Source organism: Macrotis lagotis, chromosome 3 (genome assembly GCF_037893015.1).
Source record: "Macrotis lagotis isolate mMagLag1 chromosome 3, bilby.v1.9.chrom.fasta, whole genome shotgun sequence".
Lineage (NCBI taxonomy): Eukaryota > Metazoa > Chordata > Mammalia > Peramelemorphia > Peramelidae > Macrotis > Macrotis lagotis.
Window position 1 is genome coordinate 228315546 of NC_133660.1, and position 22528 is coordinate 228338073.

General features: G+C 40.5%; 1 protein-coding gene across 6 annotated transcripts in view; it reads right to left on the minus strand.

Moving 5' to 3' along the window:
* Positions 1-259: 259 nt before the first annotated feature.
* The window catches only part of LOC141518238 (RING finger protein 37-like), a 25366-nt gene continuing 3097 nt past the window's right edge, over positions 260-22528 (minus strand). The window contains exons 1-6 of one of the 6 annotated variants that reach the window (XM_074230075.1): positions 21277-22528; positions 14631-14725; positions 12111-13323; positions 6714-6881; positions 950-1111; positions 260-398 (exon numbers count right to left, since the gene is read on the minus strand). The exon at positions 21277-22528 is cut by the window's right edge and continues 275 nt beyond it. In XM_074230075.1, coding sequence (XP_074086176.1) covers positions 346-398; positions 950-1111; positions 6714-6881; positions 12111-13323; positions 14631-14684 — 1650 coding nt within the window. In that variant the 5' untranslated portion in view covers positions 14685-14725; positions 21277-22528 and the 3' untranslated portion in view covers positions 260-345. Of the gene's footprint in view, positions 399-886; positions 1112-6713; positions 6882-12110; positions 13324-14630; positions 18206-21276 lie in introns of those variants that run through there. The other 5 variants (XM_074230074.1, XM_074230076.1, XM_074230073.1 and 2 more) reach the window with 5 other exon arrangements.

Here is a 22528-nt window from a genome sequence, read left to right on the forward strand (position 1 = left end):
TTGTTGCCCTCATTTCCCTCCTGGATCACTTAACACAATAGGTTGCAGTGACCGCTCTGAGGCAGGAGGCCCCATGTCTCTCATGTTCTGGGGAGGAATTTCAGCTGGAGAATAGGACAAAGCACAAGCAAAACAAGACAGTGCATCCCCAGGCAGCCCAAATCATCCCTTTATTAAGGCTTGAAGTTTCTCAGACAGACAGAGAGACAAGAGACTAGTTGTCCACACAAAAGAATTACCAACTCCCCTCCCACCCTTCCCACCCTCCCCTGATTTGATGCCACTTTGTTCCCTGTGAGTATTGGCTCTTCCACCATCCAGAGACCATGTGCTTCTGTACTTCTGTTACACTTGGCCCACTGGGAACTCCAGTTCTTTTCTCAATTTGAAGGAAGGGGCTGGTGGGAGAGGAAGAGATGAAGGGAGGGACTGGGAGAGAAGTTAGACTGTTCTTAGCTTCCCAAAGGAAGACTTCCCCAGAACAGATACCTGTGGCAGAGGAATGGAGCCTGAAGAAAGGACCAAGGCATGCCCACAAGGTGATAAAGGTTTGACTCACAGGGTCAGACAAAAAAAGAGACCCCAGGGTGCCTGGTCTAGGGAGTGATGGGGTGGGGGTGGGGAGGATGGCCCCAGCATTTCATCAACTCCTGCCCTGGAAGCATATGGCTTGGTTATCCTATTACCACTTCAGGTAGGGTGCAGAGGGATGGCCCTTTGTTATTCTCAGCTTAAATAGTGCCCTTGGAGACAGAAGGCTGGGTTCAGAGCCCAACCCCACCTAGCAGATTGACCAAGAGTGCTCTGGCCCAGGCTACCTTGAGGGAACTCCCCCAGTGTTTCTTCCCCCACCCCACCTCCCATCCTCCCCTGGAAAGCTCTTTACTCCATGGAGCATAGCTTTAGAGGTGGACTCTCAGCACATCCTGGCTGGTTGCGGTCTTCTTACAGCTCACGCAGTGGATGGCTGGTGACTTCTGCCTCTCTGCCAAGCAGCAGCGACATATCAGGTGGCCACAGGGAAGCTGATAAGCAGGCTCACTTCTGAAGAAAGTTGAAAACACTCTGCTACAAGAGCTGCATTTGGGATCAGAGCTGCTCCACGGCAGTCCTAAGAAATGAGGGAGAAAACAGGGCCAGGATTAGGACACACAAGTTCCATGTTGGCATGCCTGGGAAGTAGTTTAAGGGAACCACTGTGAGCATTTATTGGAGCTCTCATGTGTCACTGCCAAGGGAAAGGCCTTGTTTGACTGGGTCTACAGAAACGGGCCCTAAGGCAGGTCCATCTGTCCCAGACCTAGGGACCAGCTGTTTTTCTATAGGGTGGATTGTCTGGTGCTCAACAAAGTGAGGATCACTGGCTCAGAATCATAGGATTCAGTGGAATAAAGGGCCTTAAGAATCCTCATTCTATGAAGTATCATCTCACACCTATTAGATTGATCCAGATGAGAAAAAGGTAAAATGATCAATGTTGGAGAGGCTGTAGGAGGATTGGGACATTGATGCATTGCTGGTGGAGTTATGAATGGATCCAACCTTTCTGGAGAGCAATATGGAACTATGCCCAAAGAGCAATAAAATTGTTCATACCCTTTGACCCAGCAATTCCAATTCTAGGATTCTATCCAGAAACAATTGTAAAAAATGGGAAAAGTCATACATGTTCCAAAATATTCATAGCAGCTCTTTTTGTAGTAGCAAAGAATTGGAAATTGAGGGGATGTCCATCAACTGGGGAATGGTTAAACAAGTTATGGTACATGAATACTATGGAATACTATTGTTCCATAAGAAACCATAAATGGTCAGACTCTAGAGAAGCATGGAATGACTTATGGGATCTGATGCTGAGGGGAGTAGAGCCAAGAGAACAATTTACACATCAACATTATGAGACAAACAACCTTGATGAAAGCAACCCTCTCAGCAGCCCAGAGAGCTAGTATTTGACATACTATGGACTATATTATCCTCAACCAGAGGAAGAAAAACAAAACACACAGGAAAAAAAAACACCCCTACTGAATCTGATGAACACTTTATAAAAGTATCTCTTATGTATCTCTTTCCCTTAATCCTAAATCATCATGCCAATTTGTAAATATGTTTAACAAAATATATATGTAAAATGCTAACCTGACTGTTCCCAACTGAGGGAAGGGGGGGTGGTAGGAAGGGAGGGTGGAGGGAAACTTTGTAACTTGGAAATATGCATGTACAGATAGATGAAAATAAATAATTTTTTTTTAAAAAAAAAGAATCCTCATTCTATAGATTAAGGAAGAAAGTGATTAAGGAACTTGTCCCAGATTCCATAGGTGTTAAGTACCACAACCATTGTTCCCATAATATCCATCTGCCTCCAAACCCAGCATTCTCTACACCAGCCCACAATTTCTTCAGCAGCTCCTCTGAACATAAAGAAGTCAGTTATACTCTAGCAAACTCTGCTCACAAAGAACTCTTCTAAGTTATGGTTGATCTGAAAATGTCTATAATATTAAAAAAATAAAACACAAATAAAACTCTCAAAGTGTAAATAAATGGAATAAGGAAATGTTGGGATGGAATAGGTCTAGTGAGCAATTGACTCAGTCAGAGGAGCAATGCAGAGTAACTGGGACTGACTACAGTCCTCCGGGGCAGCTAACACATCCATGAGAGGCCAAAAAGTCCAGTTCAGGCTGAGGCGTGCTAGGAGGGTTCCCAACTCTGGTGGGGGAACATGACTTCAGGAGGCCTAACCCTGCCTCTATCAGGGACTTTCTATAAAAGTTCAGCTATGCCAAGCCCTTTCTGGTCCTCATGTCCCCTCCTTTTGGACCTAGACCTGCAATGATTCTTTTTTTTTGAACATTCATGCTAACTTGTAAATTTTTTTAAATTTTCTGATTATTAAAAAAATTATAGTACACAAATGAGGATAGTTGCTTTGCCATATAACCTAATTACTAATAATGAAATCCTTAAAATGGTTCCTTAAGTTTTGGCTCTAGTAAGAGGTGATTCTCACACTCCTTAATTGACCATAGAAGTTATTTCTGACACACAGACATCTATGTATGGATATACAGATAATCTCTTCTTCCATTCCTCAGGAGTATTTCTAGTTCAAGATTACTTGATAGCTTTGGGATGCCAGATGGTTAATTCAGTAATAGTATAAATATGATCTATTAAAGTTGTCTACTCCCAAGTATAAAATCTCTACAAACCCAATATTACAGGCAAAATATTCAAAGGTCAAGAAAACAAACTGTTTTATATAAGAAAGTGCCCCTGCAGTGTTCTTTGAGACAATTCTGCAGAAAATTCTGTTGTCTGGCTCAGAAAGTAGAGTTCCTCATGAGGAATTCAAGTTCTTCGCAGAAGATTACAAAGCAAAATTTCAGGCTGCTTACTGAAAATAAACTATTACTATTATTATGGCTATGTAATGAGATAAACTGGACTGTTTTGTAGTACTAAATTGAAGGCTTTCTGGTTTTTTCTGCCACTCTGAAAAGCAGATCTTAGTTTTGCTCTTAAGCTAGTATCCAAGCTGTTTTTGTAACATTTGTGGTAGTTACATCATTTTGTTTGTTGAATTTATACAACCATGAAAAAAAGAGAAAGTGAGAACTGTTTCCCAGAGGTGCATTGGTGTATTACAAATCAAATGTCAAAACTTTCAAATAAATCATTAAAAATAGAACTTTTTGGGGCGGCTAGGTGGTACAGTGGATAGAACACCAGCCCTGGAGTCAGGAGCACCTGAGTTCAAATCTGACCTCAGACACTTAATAATTACCTAGCTGTGTGGCTATGGACAAGTCACTTAACCCCACTGCCTTGCAAAAATCTAAAAAAAAATGTAATAAATTAAAAAAAAAATAGAACTTTTTTCTTTGCTACTTTTAGAATTTGACATTAGTGGATCATAATGGTAAAGAAGAGCTTCCTACTGACCCCTAGCTACAAAGTCTTCCAGAGAATCAAATTTTAAGCATTTGTTCAGCAGCTGCAAGATGACACAGAAAATTTTCTGTAGCTGGTGGAAATCATTTTTGTTTCAGCGCCTCAAAGCTGAGCTTCAGTTTCTCTCCATCATCAGAAACTTCTGCTAATGAGGCCAGATTGGTCAAGATTTCTCTTGTTTTAAGTGAAATATCCTTAATCACTTGACTGTCAGACTTTTCTGGATCTTCTGCAGATTGAACAATTAGCTGACCAATTTCTTTGTGTAGTTTCCCCATTGTCATGGCTTCTTTTGCAGGTTGAGAAACTGTAATCTCACTATCTGCCAGATTCATATATACATCATAAAGATCAGGTCTGTTGCTCACCTCAGAGTCCACAAATCCAGCAATATAACTACCTGTGCAAAGCTTCAGTGCTTCCAATTCATCAGTATTAAGGTGCATGTATCTACAATGATTCTTTAGAGTATTGTAGGGATATAATCATTACCACGAATTTTGCTTTGAGAATTTCAGGTCCCACATTAAGACAGTAGGAAATATCACTCCAAATTAGGTAGGGGATTTGGTCTGAAGTGGGCTCTAAGCTCCTCAGAGGAAGTAGAAGTTTTCTCTTGTTTCATGTTCTCCATGGGACCATGGGGGCAGCAAGATTATAGAACATTCTCATACCTTAGGCTAAAGAAACCTCAAGCCACCTACACAGAATAATGGTTCACCACCTTGGCTAGATGATCCCTTTCTTTGTGACCTTGGGAGCAGGAGTCACATTAGCAATGCTTCTCCAATAACAGGAAAGCAAGTCCCTCTATTGGTAAGAATGGCTTTTCCAAGCTCCTGAGACCAAACCAGGGGAGACATAAAAGCAGCTTATTAGATACATTACAATATGGAAATTACCCAGTGAAAAGAAGCTCTTAGCTAATGAGTTAACTATTAGCAGAAGTCAGTGTTCTATAACCACTGAATGTGATTTTATGAGATGGTTCAACACAAATACTTAATATAGCTAATAAAACCTCATTAATTTGGATTTTATTAATTTGGACTATAAATATCTAAATATGGGCTAGACCAAGGTCAAAGATTTTCTTTTTTTTTGCAGAGTAGTAAAATATTATCCACCTCTAAAGAATTGATGAGAGTATAGAATAAAGCATTTTTTCCCTTTCTTTATCTTGCCTTCTCCCCCCTTCCACCCCATATCATGGTTAATGTGGAAATATGCTTTGTATGACTTCATATGTATAATGGATATTGTATTTCTTGTCTTCTCAATAGACAAGAAAAGAATTTGAACTAAAAATTAAAAATTAATTATATACATACATATATGTATATATGTGTATATATACATATACATAAATATGTTTGAAAAAAGAGAAAGTTTTGTTTGCAGGATGAAAACATGACTCTTAAATAAATTAATAGTGTCAAAAAATGCCAAGGGAATGTTCAGCCTTGGAAATCGTTGGGGGCACTTCAAGGAGGCCCCTTAACACAGAAACCACCAATGTGATAAATAACACTCTGTCTTAGATATTTGGTCATAACTAAAATGAGGATTCTTCATAGGAAAAATACTTGATTGGTTTGGTTTTCCCAAGATGAGAGATTAATCTCATTCTCCTTGCAGAATCCCAGAGACTTGCCCAACTTTAGCACTTACTGCATTTACCTATCAGAATGGATAGGGTGGTTCTGGAAATTGTCTTCAAGTAACATTCCTATTTTATTAAGACTTGGAATCATAAGCTTACATAATCTTACAATTCTAAGAGACTTTGAAGGTCTTCCCCCATGTCATCCCCAACAAGAGGCCATGAGGTTTCAGCTTAAATATTTCCAATGGACCTGCAATGGCAGAAGGTCCATTTACACACAGGGCAGCTGGGCCTGGAAACTTTCTCAGCAAGGACAAGTTGCATCCCTTGAGTTGGCCCCACTGCTCCTCCTTCTGACTTCTAAGGTCAAGCAGAGTCACAATTCCATAACCCATTTTTTTTCATGTGGTAGTGTCCCCATAAAACGCAGTCAGATGTGCCCTCATTTCTAGAATCATCTCAAACGTCCCATAGCTTCACCATCGATCATGTCAATGACTTCAGGAACTCAGCATCATGTGGAGAAGGCAGAGTAAAAGGAGATGCCTCCTGCCATCTACAAAAAGTCAGAATTTCTTGAATCTATAAAGTTTTATAACCTAATTTTTCATTCAAATAAAGTGAAGCTTGCAGACTAAGAAATGTGTCCATGGCCACAGGGACACCAAGCATCAGAGAAATAGCCATCTGAGGCTCTAGGGCTCATACAAGTTAGGAAGGAACCCTAGCAAGGCAGCCCAGCTCCACAGGTCAACTTCTGTCTTTCTCTGCTGGGAAACTGAATCTCTATCAAAATTACAGACCTTTTCTAGTTGCAAATGTCTGAGACTCATGCAAAGAGATTAAGGCTCAGGGAGACAATCTGACAATTTGTCAGTTGGAGAAACATTTGCCAGATCCTAACAAGACACTATTAGACCTGAAGAGCCAGAGTCAGACTGTGCCAAAATCAAGTATCTAAGAAAGAGGGTGACTCAGTTCTCAGCAGATCCAACTGGCTTTGGAGAGAGTCCTTAACTCTGCCTAGAAGGCACAATGACAAGTATCCTCTCTAGTTTTCAAGCACAGGGGCAGAGGCTAGGCAGAGAAAGCCTTGGGGAGGAGGCTCAGGAGGGTCCAGAGGGAGGGAGGAAGTTTACATTACCAGAATCAATGCTGGCACTCCAGGAGCTGCTGCTGGAGCTCCCTGCATTGAGGAGTGGAGGTTGAGCCTTTGTCAGGCGGCCTGTGAAGGATGGCAGGGTGCTGAGGGCTGAAGTCAAGGCAACGTCCAAGCTTTCTGATAACCTCTGTTCATGGGAAATAGTACCTGCTGAAAGAAATAGAGAGGGCTATGTCTAGGGAGAGATGGGTGGGTGGAGGGATGGATGGATGGGTGGGTGGGTGGATGGAGGGATGGGTGGGTGGAGGGAGGGATGGAAGGATAGATGGGTAGATGGCCAAGAAAAAGAGGAGGTCACCAAGCCGGAAGGTGGGATCAGGGAAGAATGTGAAAACCCAGAATCAATCCTTAACTATCTCCAATGGACCCGCAATAGCAGAAGGTCCATTCACACACTGGGCAGCTGGGCCTGGAAGCTCTTTCTCAGCAAGGACAAGTTGCCTCCTTTGAGTTGGCCCCACTGCTCCTCCTTCTAACAACTTTGCTTTGAGGAAATATCCCCTTCTGGAATACTAGGTAGTATGAATGGGCATGGATAAACAACAGAATAGCAAAATTCAAAGAAAGGCCTGCACACCCAGGGTGAGTAATAAGTTTATTGCACATAACCTCAGAGCAAACCAGAAAAGCATTTTCTCTTTATAATTCAATGCAAATTTCCTAATCACCTAAAGCATACAAGGTCTTAAGTTCAGTGCTGATGAAATTTAATGTTTAGTTCTGGATTCAAGGAGGCCCCAATCCAGGCAGGGAGGTACAACTGATGCAGAGAACTATGATACAGAGTTGATACTTCAGGGATCTATTAAAGATTTTGAAAGACCTTAAAAGATAAACTCCATTTGTAAGAAGTGGGGAGGGGGGCACAGGAAAAGTCTAATGGAGAAGATATGGAGGGGTAGGCAAAATTTCAGAAGGCATGGAAAAAAAGGGTATTATAGAAATGGGGCTTAGTATGACCAAATGCAAAAATAAAGGTAGAATAGGATAGGATGACACAAGAGCACAGAGCTGTCCAGTTTGTCAGGAAGTATAAATAAGGCTGGAAAGCTCAAAAAGTAGAGAAAGGATGTGAAGAGTCCTGAATGCCAAGCTAAGGACATTAGACTATCCTGTAGATAACAGGGAACCACTGAACATTTCTGGGGAAAGGATTAGATTTATTCTACTTGGCTCCAGATAGAAATGAGAACAACGAATGTCACAAAGAGGTCTGTTAAAAGAAACACTCTTCAGGGCAGCTAGGTGGCACAGTGGTTAAGAGCACTGGTCTTGGGGTCAGGAGGATCCTAATTCAAATCCAACCTCAGACACTTAATAATTACCTAGCTGTGTAACTTTGGGCAAATCACTATAACCCCATTGCCATGCAAAGAAAAAACAAAAACAAAAGCAACACTCTTACACTTAAACTAAAATCAAAGTATCATAGGCTATCTTTGGAGGAAGGGAACTTCTGTTCACTGGGAGGAAAACAAAAGATGCCACAATTTCTGAAAATATAAAATTCTACTTTTATATTCTGACAGGAAAGGCAACTGTAGGCTATAAGGAGGAATCCTCTTCCTTTGGAGGTTTGCACTGTCATCCATCAGTAAGTCATTTACATACCCCAGGGCTTACTTTAATAAAGTATTTTTCTCCCAGGAGTTGAACCTTGCTCCTTGCCAAGACAAACCTCTCTAACTACACAAGTGACCCCATTCCTTCCCATCTTCTCCAGCAGTCTGCTTCCTTCCTCGTCCCTACTCTGACTAATCTCCACTCTCTGTCTACTGCCCAGTGGAAGACAAATAGGCCATCTCCAGTCATCCTGATTCATATCTGGCCACTGGACCCCAATGGCTCTGGAAGAGAAAGTGAGAATGGTGACTTAGCATAGTATCCCCTCAAATGTGATTGTCATAGTTATCACCTTCCTGATGTCATGACTGCACAGTAACCTACTGCCTACAAATGAACTCTCATCTCCCCCTACTCACCACATCCACCTGTCCCCACTAGCTATCTTTCTATATCTATCTTTTGTGGTTAAACTCTTTCAGAAGGGGGGGGGTCAACAAACGGCACCCTCTTTTCTTAACTCTCTGCAGTCTGGCTTCATCTCTGCAGTCTCAGTTCATCTTTCTTAATGTCTCTATAAGCCTTTTCAGTTACTTCTCTCATGTTGCTCTTTTCTTCTGGTTCTCTTTCTCACTCTCTTTTGCTGGATCTTTCTGCAGGTCATGTCCAGTAACAATGGGCATCCCTAAAGACTGTCCTGGGCCCTTTTTTCTTCTTCCTCTACTAATTTCACTTGGTGATTTCACCTCTCTTACCTCCAGTTTGGCATCTATACCTGTCCACTGGACATCTCCAGATGCCCCATAGTTAGCTTAAATTCACTAGGGCTCAAACTGTACTCATTCTTCCTTCTCTTCCTAAATTCTCCATAATTGTTGAGTGTGCCACAACAGTCTGAGTTACCAGGTTCATAACCCAGACATCATCCTTACCTCCTCACTCTCTCAGGAGCTGAGTCTTGCCAATTCGACCTTCCTAACACATCTCACCTCTAGTACATCCTCTGTCCTTGCAGCTATTCATCACCTCACCCTAGGCTAGCCCAGTAGCCTGCTAATTGATTTCTGACTCCAGCATCTCCCCACCACAGTTCATTCCCTACTCAGCCTTTAAATTGATTGATCTCTCCAAAGCACAGCTCTGCCCAGGTAGTGACTCCCCAGTCAATAAACCCCAGCAGCTCCTTATTATTTCCTTATTATCAAAAAGGAAATCTTTTCTTTAGGTCACATGAGCTATTTGTCACATGCTGAGCATAGAGCCTGATCCTCAGGCAGTTAAGTGGTCCAGAGAATAGAGTTCTGGACCTGGAAAGATCTGAGTTCAAATCTGACCTCAGACACTTGAACAAGTCATTTTATTTGTCTGCTTCAATAAAATAGGAATAAAAGCTCAAATGATATCATGCACATGAGAGCACTTAACAGACAGTAAGGACTTTTTTTCATTTCACTTTTATTTGCACTCTAATGCTATATTTACTTTTGAGCCATAAGCTTTTGTTTCTTCAGTTTCTTCTGGGATGTCTTTTTCTTTTTAGCAACTTCCTCTTCTGGTTTAAGAACAATTTGTTCCTTTTCAGTAAGTATCATCTCAATATGGCAAGGAGAACTCATGTATGAGTTGATTCGACCATGAGTTCTGTAAGTATGCCATCTCATTTTGGGAGCCTTGTTAACCTGGATATGCTCAATGATAAGAGAATCCACATCCAAACCCTTTAATTCAGCATTGTTCTCTGCATTTTTAAGCACGTGCTGCAAGAACTCAGCACTCTTTTTTGACCAAAGACCCTGTGTCCAACCCCACTGTTTAGCCTGGGCACACCTGTCAACACCACCATTTTATCTACAGAATGCGACACATTGTTTCTTCAACATGACATCTTTCAAATACTTGGTAGCTTTTCAGATGTGCATGCCCTTGATGGATTGAACTGTTTCATGGGTACTCTTGAAGTGGATCCAGAGATTTGAACCCCTTGACTTGCATGATTTTGTGGGGTTCTCAGATCAAGAAAACACCTCAAGAGGAAGAACAAAGGATTTCAGGATACCTGATGAAAACTCAACAGTAAGCATTTAATAAGACTTGTGCCCCCCCATCCCTAAACTCTTCCACACACACACATCTTGTCATCCAAGGCACCCACCCCAACTCCAGGCCCCCTCCCACTCCATCAGAACCTCTCCTCACTTTCTGCCAGGAGCCCTCTCCCAAGCCCCCCATTCTCCCCACCCTCTCCATTTCAGCCCATTGTCACCACCCCCCACTAGACTGTGAGATCCTGAAGAGCAGACATTAGCTGACCTTCCCATGTGTTCCCAGCCTGGCACAAAGCAGGCAGGTAATAAACACTTGCTAACTTGACTTTTTCTGGAAATGACATAGAGTCATTATGCCTCCTAAGAGCCCTGCCAAGGTAGCCAACTCTGAGCAGATCCAAAACCACAGTGCCTATCACCAAGAAATAACCTGTTTCAATGAAACAGCAAGGAGCATTGAGCTAATGCTTGGTTTATACAGCTACACCCTGAGAAGACAGCTGCCTGAGCCCTGTGTTGTAGCCCAAAAGACTCCTGTGGCTCTACCACAGGCAGGGAGCTGGGTTGCTCTTCCACTGCTCCACTGTGTCTCCCCCGCTACATATGCTTCTCATCAGCCTCTGGCCAGACCCAGAAGCCAGCACCACAATGGCAGCACCTCTCCTCTCCTCCAATGGATTTGAGGGCCACTTCACCAACAGGTTGTACCTATCATCTGTGGGGCAAGGCCATGGAAACAGCTTGTTGGACAGGTTGGTCACTGAACCCCTGCTTTTCCAGATGCATCTGTATAGAGGTTTATGGTTCACAGAACGCTCTTTACCCTGCAACTTTATAATTCCATATTACAGCTGAGGAAACTGATGCTTCACAGAGAAGTTCAGTATCAGGAGGCAACAACCAAATCAAGCAAAGGGAATCGATCAGCCTTTGCACATCACTCTGAGCTCTGCTACTGATCCCTTGTATGACCCTAGGCACGTCACTTAAATCCTATGGGCTGCACTGAGATGATCTCTAGGATTCACTCTCTCAACCTGCAATGCTCTCTCTTCCCAAGAGTTGGAGATGGACTACTGTCTCTATCTTCAGTTGTGCCTGACAGAGCGGTTATATTGAGCTGCTTTCTTTTTTCTTTGTTACAAGAGATGGCTCAATGGGTAGACAAGTGAAGAGAGCAATAATAAAAAACTAAAGTGATAAAATAATTTGTTTGTATGTGTGCATGTGCATTTTTTTTAAAGGAAAAGAAATAAATGTTCTTCTCCTGTCAAGCCACTTTTTCCATGAAATCACCTCAGATGAAAAGTTCTCTGTCCTTTTTTAAGACACATTCATACTCTATTATATATTCTGCTCCTTGATGACAGGTTTTACTTATCTCTGTATTTCTCTCATTGCCTTATAAACAAGAAGTACTTAATAAACATAAAATTTTTCTAGAGACCCAAGTTCCAAAAAATGACTAAGCCTTTGGGACCCAATACTCAAATTATTGTGGAACTTATTCATCCTTAACTAGACCTTCCAAACACAAGACAAAGTATAAATGGAAAAATAACAGGGAGAATGAATGTCCCTCTGATTTCCACTGAGGTAATATGCAGGTTGAGGGCACTGACCCCCACCCAGATGGGGCCTTTGAGAATCTACCCAGTGACACAAATGTTACATAAATGGATTCCACCCAGCTGTTACCATGGCAGCCAAGTTGTCTTTTGCCAGAAGCCACCCTTACTTAAATACCAGGAGATTAGTGTGGCAAAACTACCTGATGAGCAATCCATATGTGTCAGGCTTGGCTCGATGTTGAGTTTCACTTTCTTAGTGTTGTGCTCCGAGGTAGAAGATGTGAATCGTGGGTCTGTGGTAAAAAAATAGGGAGGTGGCTCAACACGAGGGGACTCAATATGAGGGCTGTCATTTGGCAATTGTTCCATGAATTCCCCCTTTCTCTTGCGAGAAGCCACAGCAACAGAAGAGGGAACTGCTACCCCAGGAGCCTGGGCTCTTCCAAGAATGTTGTAGCCAGGAGTAGTATGCTGCAGCAGGTAATAGTCTATCCTGGCCTTCAGAGCAGTATGGGGCAGTGGCTGGGAGTGTTGGCTGAAAGCCACCCCTGTAAAGGGGTCACTGGGGACTCGGCCCCAAACTGCTTCACTTCTGTTACATTTCTCCAGGGTGCTCTGGTCAATGACCTTGCCAGAGGGAAGCAGCATGGGGAAGAGCATGATCTCCAGAGTGATTGGATCCAGGAATTCCTCAGGCACATCCTGGATCACATCTGCCAGTTCCCGAAGCCCCTGTGGCCGCTGACTCTGGGCATCACAGTCATTCTCCATTGGCAGTGCTGGAGATGGGTGGGAGGCTGTGGGATTAAAGCCTCGAGAAAGTGTCTGGGAGGCTACCTGCATGACGTTGTCTATGATCTCTTGGGAACAGCTTTTGGCTGGTTGGCCCCAGACTTCCACCTTCTTAATGCAAGTGGTCCCACTGCCAGAGATATGAGTGATAGAGAGCTTTAAATTGGAGACGTGACCAAGAGAGTAGGGGCCTTTACTCCAGAGATCCTGAGTTACAGTTCCAACAGAGCAGTAGTTAGTTTCCAAAAGATGGAAAGGTGGTCTGACCTTGAAGCCCCTGTGAGTGAATGTTGCTCGACCCTGGTTTTTTATCAAAATTCTCCCCACCAAAGTGAAAGCCTCTTTTTCAGGGTTAGTCGGCTCCAAGACTGTGGGCTGAGACTCCATGGTGGTCCAATAGGTTTTACCTGATGAGGTAGATGTGAATACTTCCAGGCCAACAATATTTTGCATTCCCCCTGCTATGAGGTCCACATTAATCTTGCTAAGTTCCACATTAAAGGGAAAGGAAACAGTCACGTGGATTGGTGGTTTAATGAAATATTCAGTGCGGAAGCCACGGTTTCTCTTCACAAGGTCTTCAGAGATGAGATTTTCTACTTCATAGCCATCTGCTGAGATCTGAATTTCAAAACAAAAAGGAAATATCTTGGTTTGAGCTGATCCAAAGAAGGCAGACTAGATTTTAAATTACTATTTAAAAAAAATAAACTGTTTCGGGGAAGCTAAGTGGCACAGAGGATAGAGCACCTATCCTTTAGTCAAGAGGACCTGAGCTCAAATCCAGCCTCAAGACACTTAATAATTGCCTCACTCTGTGACTCTGGGCAATTCACTTAATCCCATTGCCTTAAATAAATAAAATTTAAAAAAAAAAACTATTTCAAGATAAGCTTTGAGATTGTGGCACAGAATTCAAAATTCATGAGGCTGGTTCTCCCTTACACAGACAGGAGGTAGACTTGTGAAGGCAGAGCTGCCATGAAGCAAATATTTTTCTACATTTAATAACAATACCTCAAACCCTGTGACAAAATCCTTCATTGTTCAAGGGGCCACTAACTCCCAAATTATAATTAAATGTCACTGGGAGGTTACCTACAGAAGCATGGGAGTCATACCCCTTGGAAAATGTCAAGGTGCATAACTTTGGGAAAACCAACCTTCCTTGAACATCAATATTTGGGTCACACCAACTATGATACTTAACCTTAGAAGCATCTCAGATACATCTTAAAACTCACATGTGGAGTAAGAGATATGTTTTCTATCTGTCCAGTAGTCTACCATACTCAATGTTCCTTCCTCTCTTCTAGTTTCCTGACTAGGATTCGCAGCATTGCCTCTTGGGCCACACTCTTGAATCCCAGAAAGAGTTTTAAAGAATAACAATTCTTAAACATAGATGGGATTGTGCAGTCTATAAAGCATTTTACAAATATCTCATTTGAGTTTCACTGGAATGGAGTGAACACTGAAAAGGAAATTAAATTTTTGTTTAATAGGTCTTTTTTTATTGGTGATTAAGCCAAGGTCAGGACAGAGAAAGGAGCTTCCAGACCAAGCATGATTAGCAGACCCCACAAGACAATAAAATAGAATTTCTACCTTAATTATACCTTTGAGTCATACTGTACTTTATCATTTAAGCAGAGGGAATATGAAGGAGTATGAATAGAACTCTACCATAAAATTAGTTCCATCCATCTTACTAATCAGCCTATATTAGTCTGAGTCTCTAGACCAGTTCATCACAATCAGTGGATTATGGTTTTACACAATCTTCATTTAATTAGTTTTGAAGGACACAAGAGTGTGGAAATCAGAAATAATTAACTAGAAAAATTCACACTATATTAAACTTGAATAAGCAGATCAGTTCACATTCCAGAGGTTAAGGAAAAAGCAATCATGTTATTTTTTTTTACCTTGTTGCAGTAAATTCTTGGTTTGAACTGTGGGAGGCAAAGGTTTATTGCCATCTTTGTAGATGAAAGGGCAGCATCCAACCATCAGAAGTAGCCTTAAAGGAAAAACAAAAGCTAGAATTACTGAGAAGGAACAGCTCAGTGATGGACTTTCTGAGTTTAACTTAATAGTCCATATGAAAAATCCAAGAATGGACCAACACAATAGAAACTTTGGACACTCAAATTCTCCCTTTCAAAATCCCCTAGGATGCCACAAGGAAGTTTTCATAAGTTAGACAAGTAACAGAGCACTCTAGTTTTTCCTCTCCCAATGAGCTGTGAAATCTCAGCATTAAAACTGAATAGTGTTTCATTGTCTGCTGGCCAGAGCACAAGGAATTGCCTAGGAAATGACGTTCCCCAGTTCAAGGTTAAAGACAAGTCAGGAAAGATGGCTTTCTTTCCCTAGGGTCTTTTCTCTCTTTTCTCTTGTCCATTTGTTTTTCCTCACGAGTTGTGAAAAATAGTATTGAATTAAGTTTGGTAAAAGGTTTTAGGCAGAAAGATATCTTTTGTATAGAGAATTACCAAATTTATATGGAGGATGGAAAAAAAGAATCCGTCAATAAGTAAGTAGTTGGGGCAGCCAGGTGACGCAGTGGATAGGGCACTGGCCCTGGAGTCAGGAGGGCCTGAGTTCAATTCTGACCTCAAACACTTAATAATTACCTTGCTATGTGGCCTTGGGCAAGCCACTTAACCCCATTGCCTTACAAAAAAAAAAGTAGTTGGTTCTTTTAGGAAAATGCTCCTTTCAGATAAATCAAACTGGACCCTAGTTAAAGTGCACAAGGGTGGGCTGACCCATTCAATTCAATCAAGCCAACAAACATTTTTAAAACACCAACCAAATGCAAAGTTCTATGCAATATTGGGGAATGCAAAGGCAAAATGAAAAACAGTTCCAGTCTTCAAAAAGCTTATATGGTTGGGAGAACTGACACTTTCCCAGGCAGTGAAAGTATAATTTGAGAAGAGAGACCATAAACAACTAGGGGAAAGGCATCTTGAATCTTCCCTGGATTCTAAGAGGAAGGAGCACATTGTATCCATGTAGGAAAGCACATGAAAAGGCACAGAGAGGGGAGGTAGATGCCAAGTCAATTAGTTTGGCTGGAGCACAGAGAGAGGATCTGTAATGAAGGAATGTGATATAGGTCTGCAAAGGGAATCTAGAGTCAGACTATGAAGGGCTGAGAAGCAGCAATAAGAAATCACTGAAGATTCTAAAATAGTAAAGTGAAACGTCAGACTTGGTTTAGGAAGTTTTTGTGTGGCTGTGTGAAGGGTGAATTGCAGAGAGAGAGAGACAGACAGACAGACAGACAGACAGACAGACAGACAGACAGACACTGGAAGTAGGGGACCAATAAAGAAGTACTACAACAGTTCAGGTGAGACGTGACCAGGTTCAGTGCATCAGATAGATGGGAAAAGATGACTAGATAGAAAAGCACTTGTGAAACCCTGGCTATGTGTCAATGCTAGAGAGCATTCAGAAAATGAAGACAGAAGCTCCCATGCTGACAGGGGGAGATCACTTCGATGAAAGTGTTTAGCTGCTGACCAAGTATAAGACCCAAAAGTCCTTAGGTCACAGGGTCAAGGCAAACAGTAATGCCTCTTATTTTGGGTCATTTCTGTTTCCAGTGTTGAACCATTTGATAGTGCCAAACACTTCTTTTTCTAGGTCTTCAGGTAGAGTTAGTTGTTGGGTCAGGTTGTTCTCTTGGATGAGGCCCTTCAAACTAACTTTTAGATGGCTTCAGCTGAAAGTATTACAGATCATGTTATCATGTTTTAGCTTTCAAGGAATCTTTAGTTCAAAACTAGTAGGGCTTTCTTGGAAATTTAGTTCAAAACTAGTAAAGGTTTTGTCGCATCAATTTTTCTTTACTATTCAAGGCAAAGCCAGTAAATGAAAAATAGAAGGTTTGTATCTACGGCAACATGTTTTAAACTCATCAGCCAAAAAGTTTTTGGCACTGACTAATGTATGTTAAAAATAAAGATTAGTTGTAAAACCAAAATGGCCTAATTCTGAATCATTACAGTGGAAATATTAAGTAGCTGACTTGAGAAGGAAGGTGATGTACACCTCCTGGTCTCGGATCAATATAGATTTTTTTTTTTAGATCGTTTTGCTGAGGTAATTTTTCTTTTTAAATTCTATTTTTAAGATGAAGACTTAGGGGGTAGGATGGGGAAAGGAATCAGATAAGCCTTAGGGGCAGCTAGGTGATAGAGTAGATACAGCACCAGCCCTGGAGTGAGAAGGACTTGAGTTCAAATGGGGCCTCAGTTACTTGACACATACCAATAATGTGACCCAGGATCTTGTGACTTGGGGGGGTGGGGTAGACACATACATGGCTCCTCTGGTTATACAACCAAGATACTGAGAAGAAGCAAGATGTAAACCTTTTTTTCCCCCTTTAATTCTCAGCTCCCTAAACCCACCACATCTCTGGAGAATTAATAATCAGAAAACAGTGCATTAGAAAAAGTGAATGTATAAACTACTTTAAGCACATCTTTCCCTATCTGCAAAGACGCGGGCAGAATCAAGCTGAGTTCTAAAATCTAGCTTCAAGTCTGACAACAAATGAATGAAAAAGAATGCAATTTCACATTCACAAGAATCTAATTCAAACAGGTTAGTAGGAAAAAAAAATATTTCTTTCAAATAAGAGAAAAGCATTTAAACTTAAAGATCAGGTGGAAGTATTAGCACACCGATACCAAATCAGTGAAGTGAACATTTCAACTTTTAAAAAGCATAACACTTTTGGTCCCTCCCAAATGGAATTATCTGTCCATCTCAAGAGCAAATTAGCCCTTGGTAAGCATTTTCATTGCAGCAAATATAAGCAGAACTAGTTTCCCCTGGCCTCCCAATCACCCCACCCCAAGGAGAAGTGGGATCCCTAAGAGGTTGGCCATCTTGGTTCTTAACACTGAAATCAATGACAGTCCATCCTAAGGAAAAATCCGTAGATGAGGGAGGACCTATTTGCATCAAACTTTTAGCTTTTGAACTTCAAACCAAAGACTAGCCTTCATTTAATCATTTCCTAGAGTGACAAAAGATGAATAACTTTATTGGTGATTAGCTACATCAAATCTAAACTGCAAAATAATCAGAAACTAAATGATTCTCCTTATCATTACTAAGAGTTGGTGTAACAGAATAGGTGCCCCACTCAAAACTAAAAGTATAATGTATAAAAGTATAATGAGCATGTGGTGGAGTGGGAATTTCAATTATCATTTCAAGAAATGAAAGAAGCAACAAGGCTGAACTAGATATTAAAGCTAAGTATAATTTGACATGGATCAAATTTTGAGAAGATATTTCAAAGCATGCAGAGAAAGGAGAGTTAAGATAGGAACACTAAGAGAAATGCTAAATAAACCAACTTAAAAGAATACAGAAGGAATATAGAGGAAATCTAAGCCATGTTAAATAAAAAAGAATAAAAATCAATGAAAGATAAGTCATTAGCTAAACTGATATTAAAAAGGATGGAAAACCAAATTGTTAGAATCAAAAAATGAAAAAGGAGAAATCACAAATGAAGAAACAAAGAAAAACTGTCCAACCCTATTTTGTCCAATTATATGACCCCCAAATTAATATATGATAAAATAGATGATCGTTACTAAAATATAAAAATTATATAAATTGTAATTTATATAAAATATGCTTAAAATGTAAAATTATCTAAAAAATAAAAAATAATACATAAAAACATAAAATATCAAATACACAGATTAGACAACAAGAAATGGAGGATTTAAATGACCAAATCACAGAAAAAAAATGAATGCTAAATTTCAGTTAGAGGGTTATTGAAAATATATAATTTTTTCCCATCTAGGTTAAAATCCTTGCCCTGATGACTATCAATGCAAAAAATTTAATAAAAATATTAGCAAAACATACCAAAAAAGACTGCACATTATGAACAAGTAGGATTTATATAACAGAAATACAAGGTTGGCTTAGTATCAGAAAAACTAAAAACAAATCATATTAATAATGAAAAAATCAAAATCACATGATTATATCAAGATATGCAGAAAACACTTCTGATGACTTACAAAAGTAATCCTCAAAACTATTTAAACACTGGCTAAAAAAAAACAGAAAAGTAGGCCCAGATTAGAAACTCAACATACAGAAGCAAAAAAACAATAATATGGTGTTTGATAAACCCAAAGACAATAATTATTAGATTAAGGATTCTATATACAACAAAAACTGCTAGGAAAACTAGAAATCAGTCTAGCAGGAATTAACTTTAGACCAAGATTTCAAACTACTTATAATAAGATCCAAATGGATATATACACAATGTAGACATAAATTAAGAAAGAAGACAATAGGGGCAGCTAGGTGGCGTAGTGGATAAAGCACCAGCCCTGGAGTCAGAAGTACCTGGGTTCAAATCCTGTCTCAGACATTTAATAATTACCTAGCTATGTGGCCTTGGGCAAGCCACTTAACTCCGTTTGCCTTGCAAAAACCTAAAAAAAAAAACACTTGGAAGGTTTGATAAAAATGGAGCCATCTTAAATTGCTAAAAAATAAAAAAAAAAATTCATTAAAAAAAGACAATAAATTTTGCAACTATGGGTAGAGAAAGATTTTGGGACCAAAACGAAAATGGAGAGGCTCACAGAATATAAAAATATGCACTTTAGATTACATAAAGTTTAAAAGGTTTTGCATACACAAAATTAATGTAGTCAAAATGAAAGGTGAAACAGTGAATTGGGAAATTCTTTAGAGTAAATTCCTTTGGTAAAAGTTCAACAGTCAAGATATATATTGGGGGGTGGCTGGGTGGCTAGGTGGCACAGTGGACAGAGCACTGGCCCTGGAGTCAGGAGTACCTGAGTTCAAATCCGGCCTCAGACACTTAATAATTAGCTGTGTGGCCTTGGGCAAGCCACTTAACCCCATTGCCTTGCAAAAAAACCTAAAAGAAAATATATATATATATATATATATATATATATATATATTGAACTGGGGTAGCTAGGAGGCACAGCGTAGAGCACTAGCGCTGGCCTCAGGAGGACCTGAGTTCAAATCCAACCTCAGACCTTTGTCATTTAAAACCTATATGACCCAGGTCAAGTCACTTAACCCTGATTGTCTTGCCAAAAAAAAAAAGATATAAATGAAATCGATTCAAATATAAGAATGACAAGCAATTGTCCTGATTCCTATCTAACCACTGGACCCAGAAAACTCTGTAGGAGAAAGTGAGGCTAGTGGCTTAGCACAGCTCCCCTCACTCAAATCCAATTAATGTGGTTGTCATGGCATCATCTCCCCTGATGTCATGGTTTTCTTTGAGAATGAAGGAAAAACATCATTTTCAAATGGTCAAAGGATATGAGCAAACTGTTCCCCAAGGAAGAAATACTTCAAATCATTAATAGATTTGTATCTGGGTCTCCTAACTCTGATTTAAGTGCCTTTTCCTCCATCTTATGCTAGTGAAAAATGCTAATATGAGTTGTCTTCTTTTTTTAATGTTTTAGAGAAATACATATTGTATATTAAGGAGGTTTTTCCCTTTCGCAATGGGGGGACATTACAATTTATCTGGGGGAATGGATCATGTTTTAGAGCAATATTTAGAGCAGTATTTGAAGTCTTTAAAGCATTATGGTACTGAGTACAGCTCAGAACAGTGTTTTATACATATGTAAAAGCACTTCAGTGAATGAATGTTAAGAGATATGAATCCAGAAATGTATTCCCAAAGCCCCACTTCTGTACCATCTCTGCTTGATAAACAGTCACCCTGGGACAGCTAGGTGGCATAATGGTTAGAGTATCAGCCCTGGTGTCAGGAAGACCTGAGTTCAAATTCAGTCTCAGACACGTAATACTTACTAGCTGTGTGACTTGGACTAGTCACTTAAACCCCCATTGCCTTGCAACCTCCCCAAAAAAACAAAGATAGTCACCCTTTTTATCCCATTCAAATATATAACCTAGTCAAGGAAGCCTCCTGGCCTTTTTCCTCTAGAACCCTCTACCAGTAGAGATCTCTCTCCTCTCTGAACTCTAAAAAGCCCTTTGTTTACCTTTTACCCATGTAGACAACTTTCTTTGTTTTCTAATAACTTCTGTCCATATTTTATCCTGCATTTCTTTCCTCACTCCGCTAGACTTCAGGCTCTTTTAACTGCGGACTATTTTCTGTTTCAAAACCCCTGCCCCAGTGTAGGAGAAGGTGTAAAGAAATACCTGCTGGGGGTCGGGGGGTACGTTAGAGACTAACACTCTTAAAGAGGGTCTAGCTGAGCTCCAACTAGGACAGAAATTTTTACATCACAAAGATTCCTAAAAACTCTTAGTTCTATGTTCATACCAATATGCAGATTATTCCCAGTTCTCTGAAGAAAGCCCTGAAACCTTGTTAGCATAGTAATGTCCCAAAACATTTATCTCTTGTCCTTTTTCTAAGAAGATCCTTAGAAAATGAATGTTAGGGTAGCTAGGTGGCACAGTGGATAAAGCACCGGCCCTGGGATCTGGAGTATCTGGGTTCAAATCCGGTCTCAGACACTTAATAATTACCTAGCTGTGGCCTTGGGCAAGCCACTTAACCCCGTTTGCCTTGCAAAAACCTAAAAAAAAAAATGAATGTTAGAACCCATCTACTCTCTAACATACTTGTCAAGTATGTTCAGCCTCTGCCTCATGACCCAGGAGAAAGGGTCTACCACTTCATAAGCTCACCTTAGTCTGGATGTCTCTTAATTATCCAGCTTTTCTTTATATTAAGCCTAAAGCTGCTTCTCCATGATTTTACCCATTGTTCCTACCCCAGAAGGCAAACCTCTTAAAGTCTAATCCCTCTCTCACTTAACAGCCCTCCATATATTTGAAGACATATTAAATGGATCCTACATCTTTCCTTTGGGGAAACTTCTTCAGTTCCTCCAACCAAACCTTCATGGCATGTTCTTCTCCATTTTCTGATCCTTCTGATCACTTAAGACAGCAGTTTCATCTTGCCAGTGTCTTTCTTAAAACAATTCTCCAGATGTGGTATGATTGGAACATAGTGTTCTTGGAGTCAAGAAAACCCAGTTTCCTACTTACTAAATCTGTGAGACCCTGGTTAATTGGTTTTCTCATCTGTAAAATGAGGAATCTCAGAACTGCATTAGGAAGATTATTTTGGCAAGTGGAAAGACTGGCAGCATGGCTAGATGCTGTGACTATAATCAAGGGAAAAGAAGAGAAAGGGATGAAAAAGATAATATGGAGGTCAGGGAAGACTTGGAATGGATATGGGAACTGAGAGGGACAAGTCCTGGTCAAAGTTCAAAAGCCTGAGTGACTGGGAAGTCCTCAACAGAAATGAATAATTTTAGAGGAAGGGGTAAAATAATGAGAGCATGAAAAACTTTTAAAATGTTTATAATGACATTTATAGCAACAACTATATAGATGCCCTTGAAAAAATAATTAAATTCACTTTTTCATCTGTGAAATAAGGTGAATTAAGTCCTTTCTTAGCTCTAAACTGCTAAAATTCCTTTGGGCTTATGGAGCCATGTCCCAGGAAAAATAATAATTACTAGTCTTTTCTCATTGCTACAAATTGCAGTGGTCCCAGTGCTAGCTACCCTGGGGTGGGGAGAGGAGGAATTCAGCCTGAGACTGGATGAGGACAAAGTTAAGACCTGAATGCTGAGGTCTGAAAAACCTCCAGACAAATGGAGGTGATTCCAGAACTCCCCTTTCTCCTCCCCTGCTCCCTAATTCCTTCTTTTGGCTGACAAAAGCAGTCAGACCATTCCAGCAGCAGGGGGTAGACAAA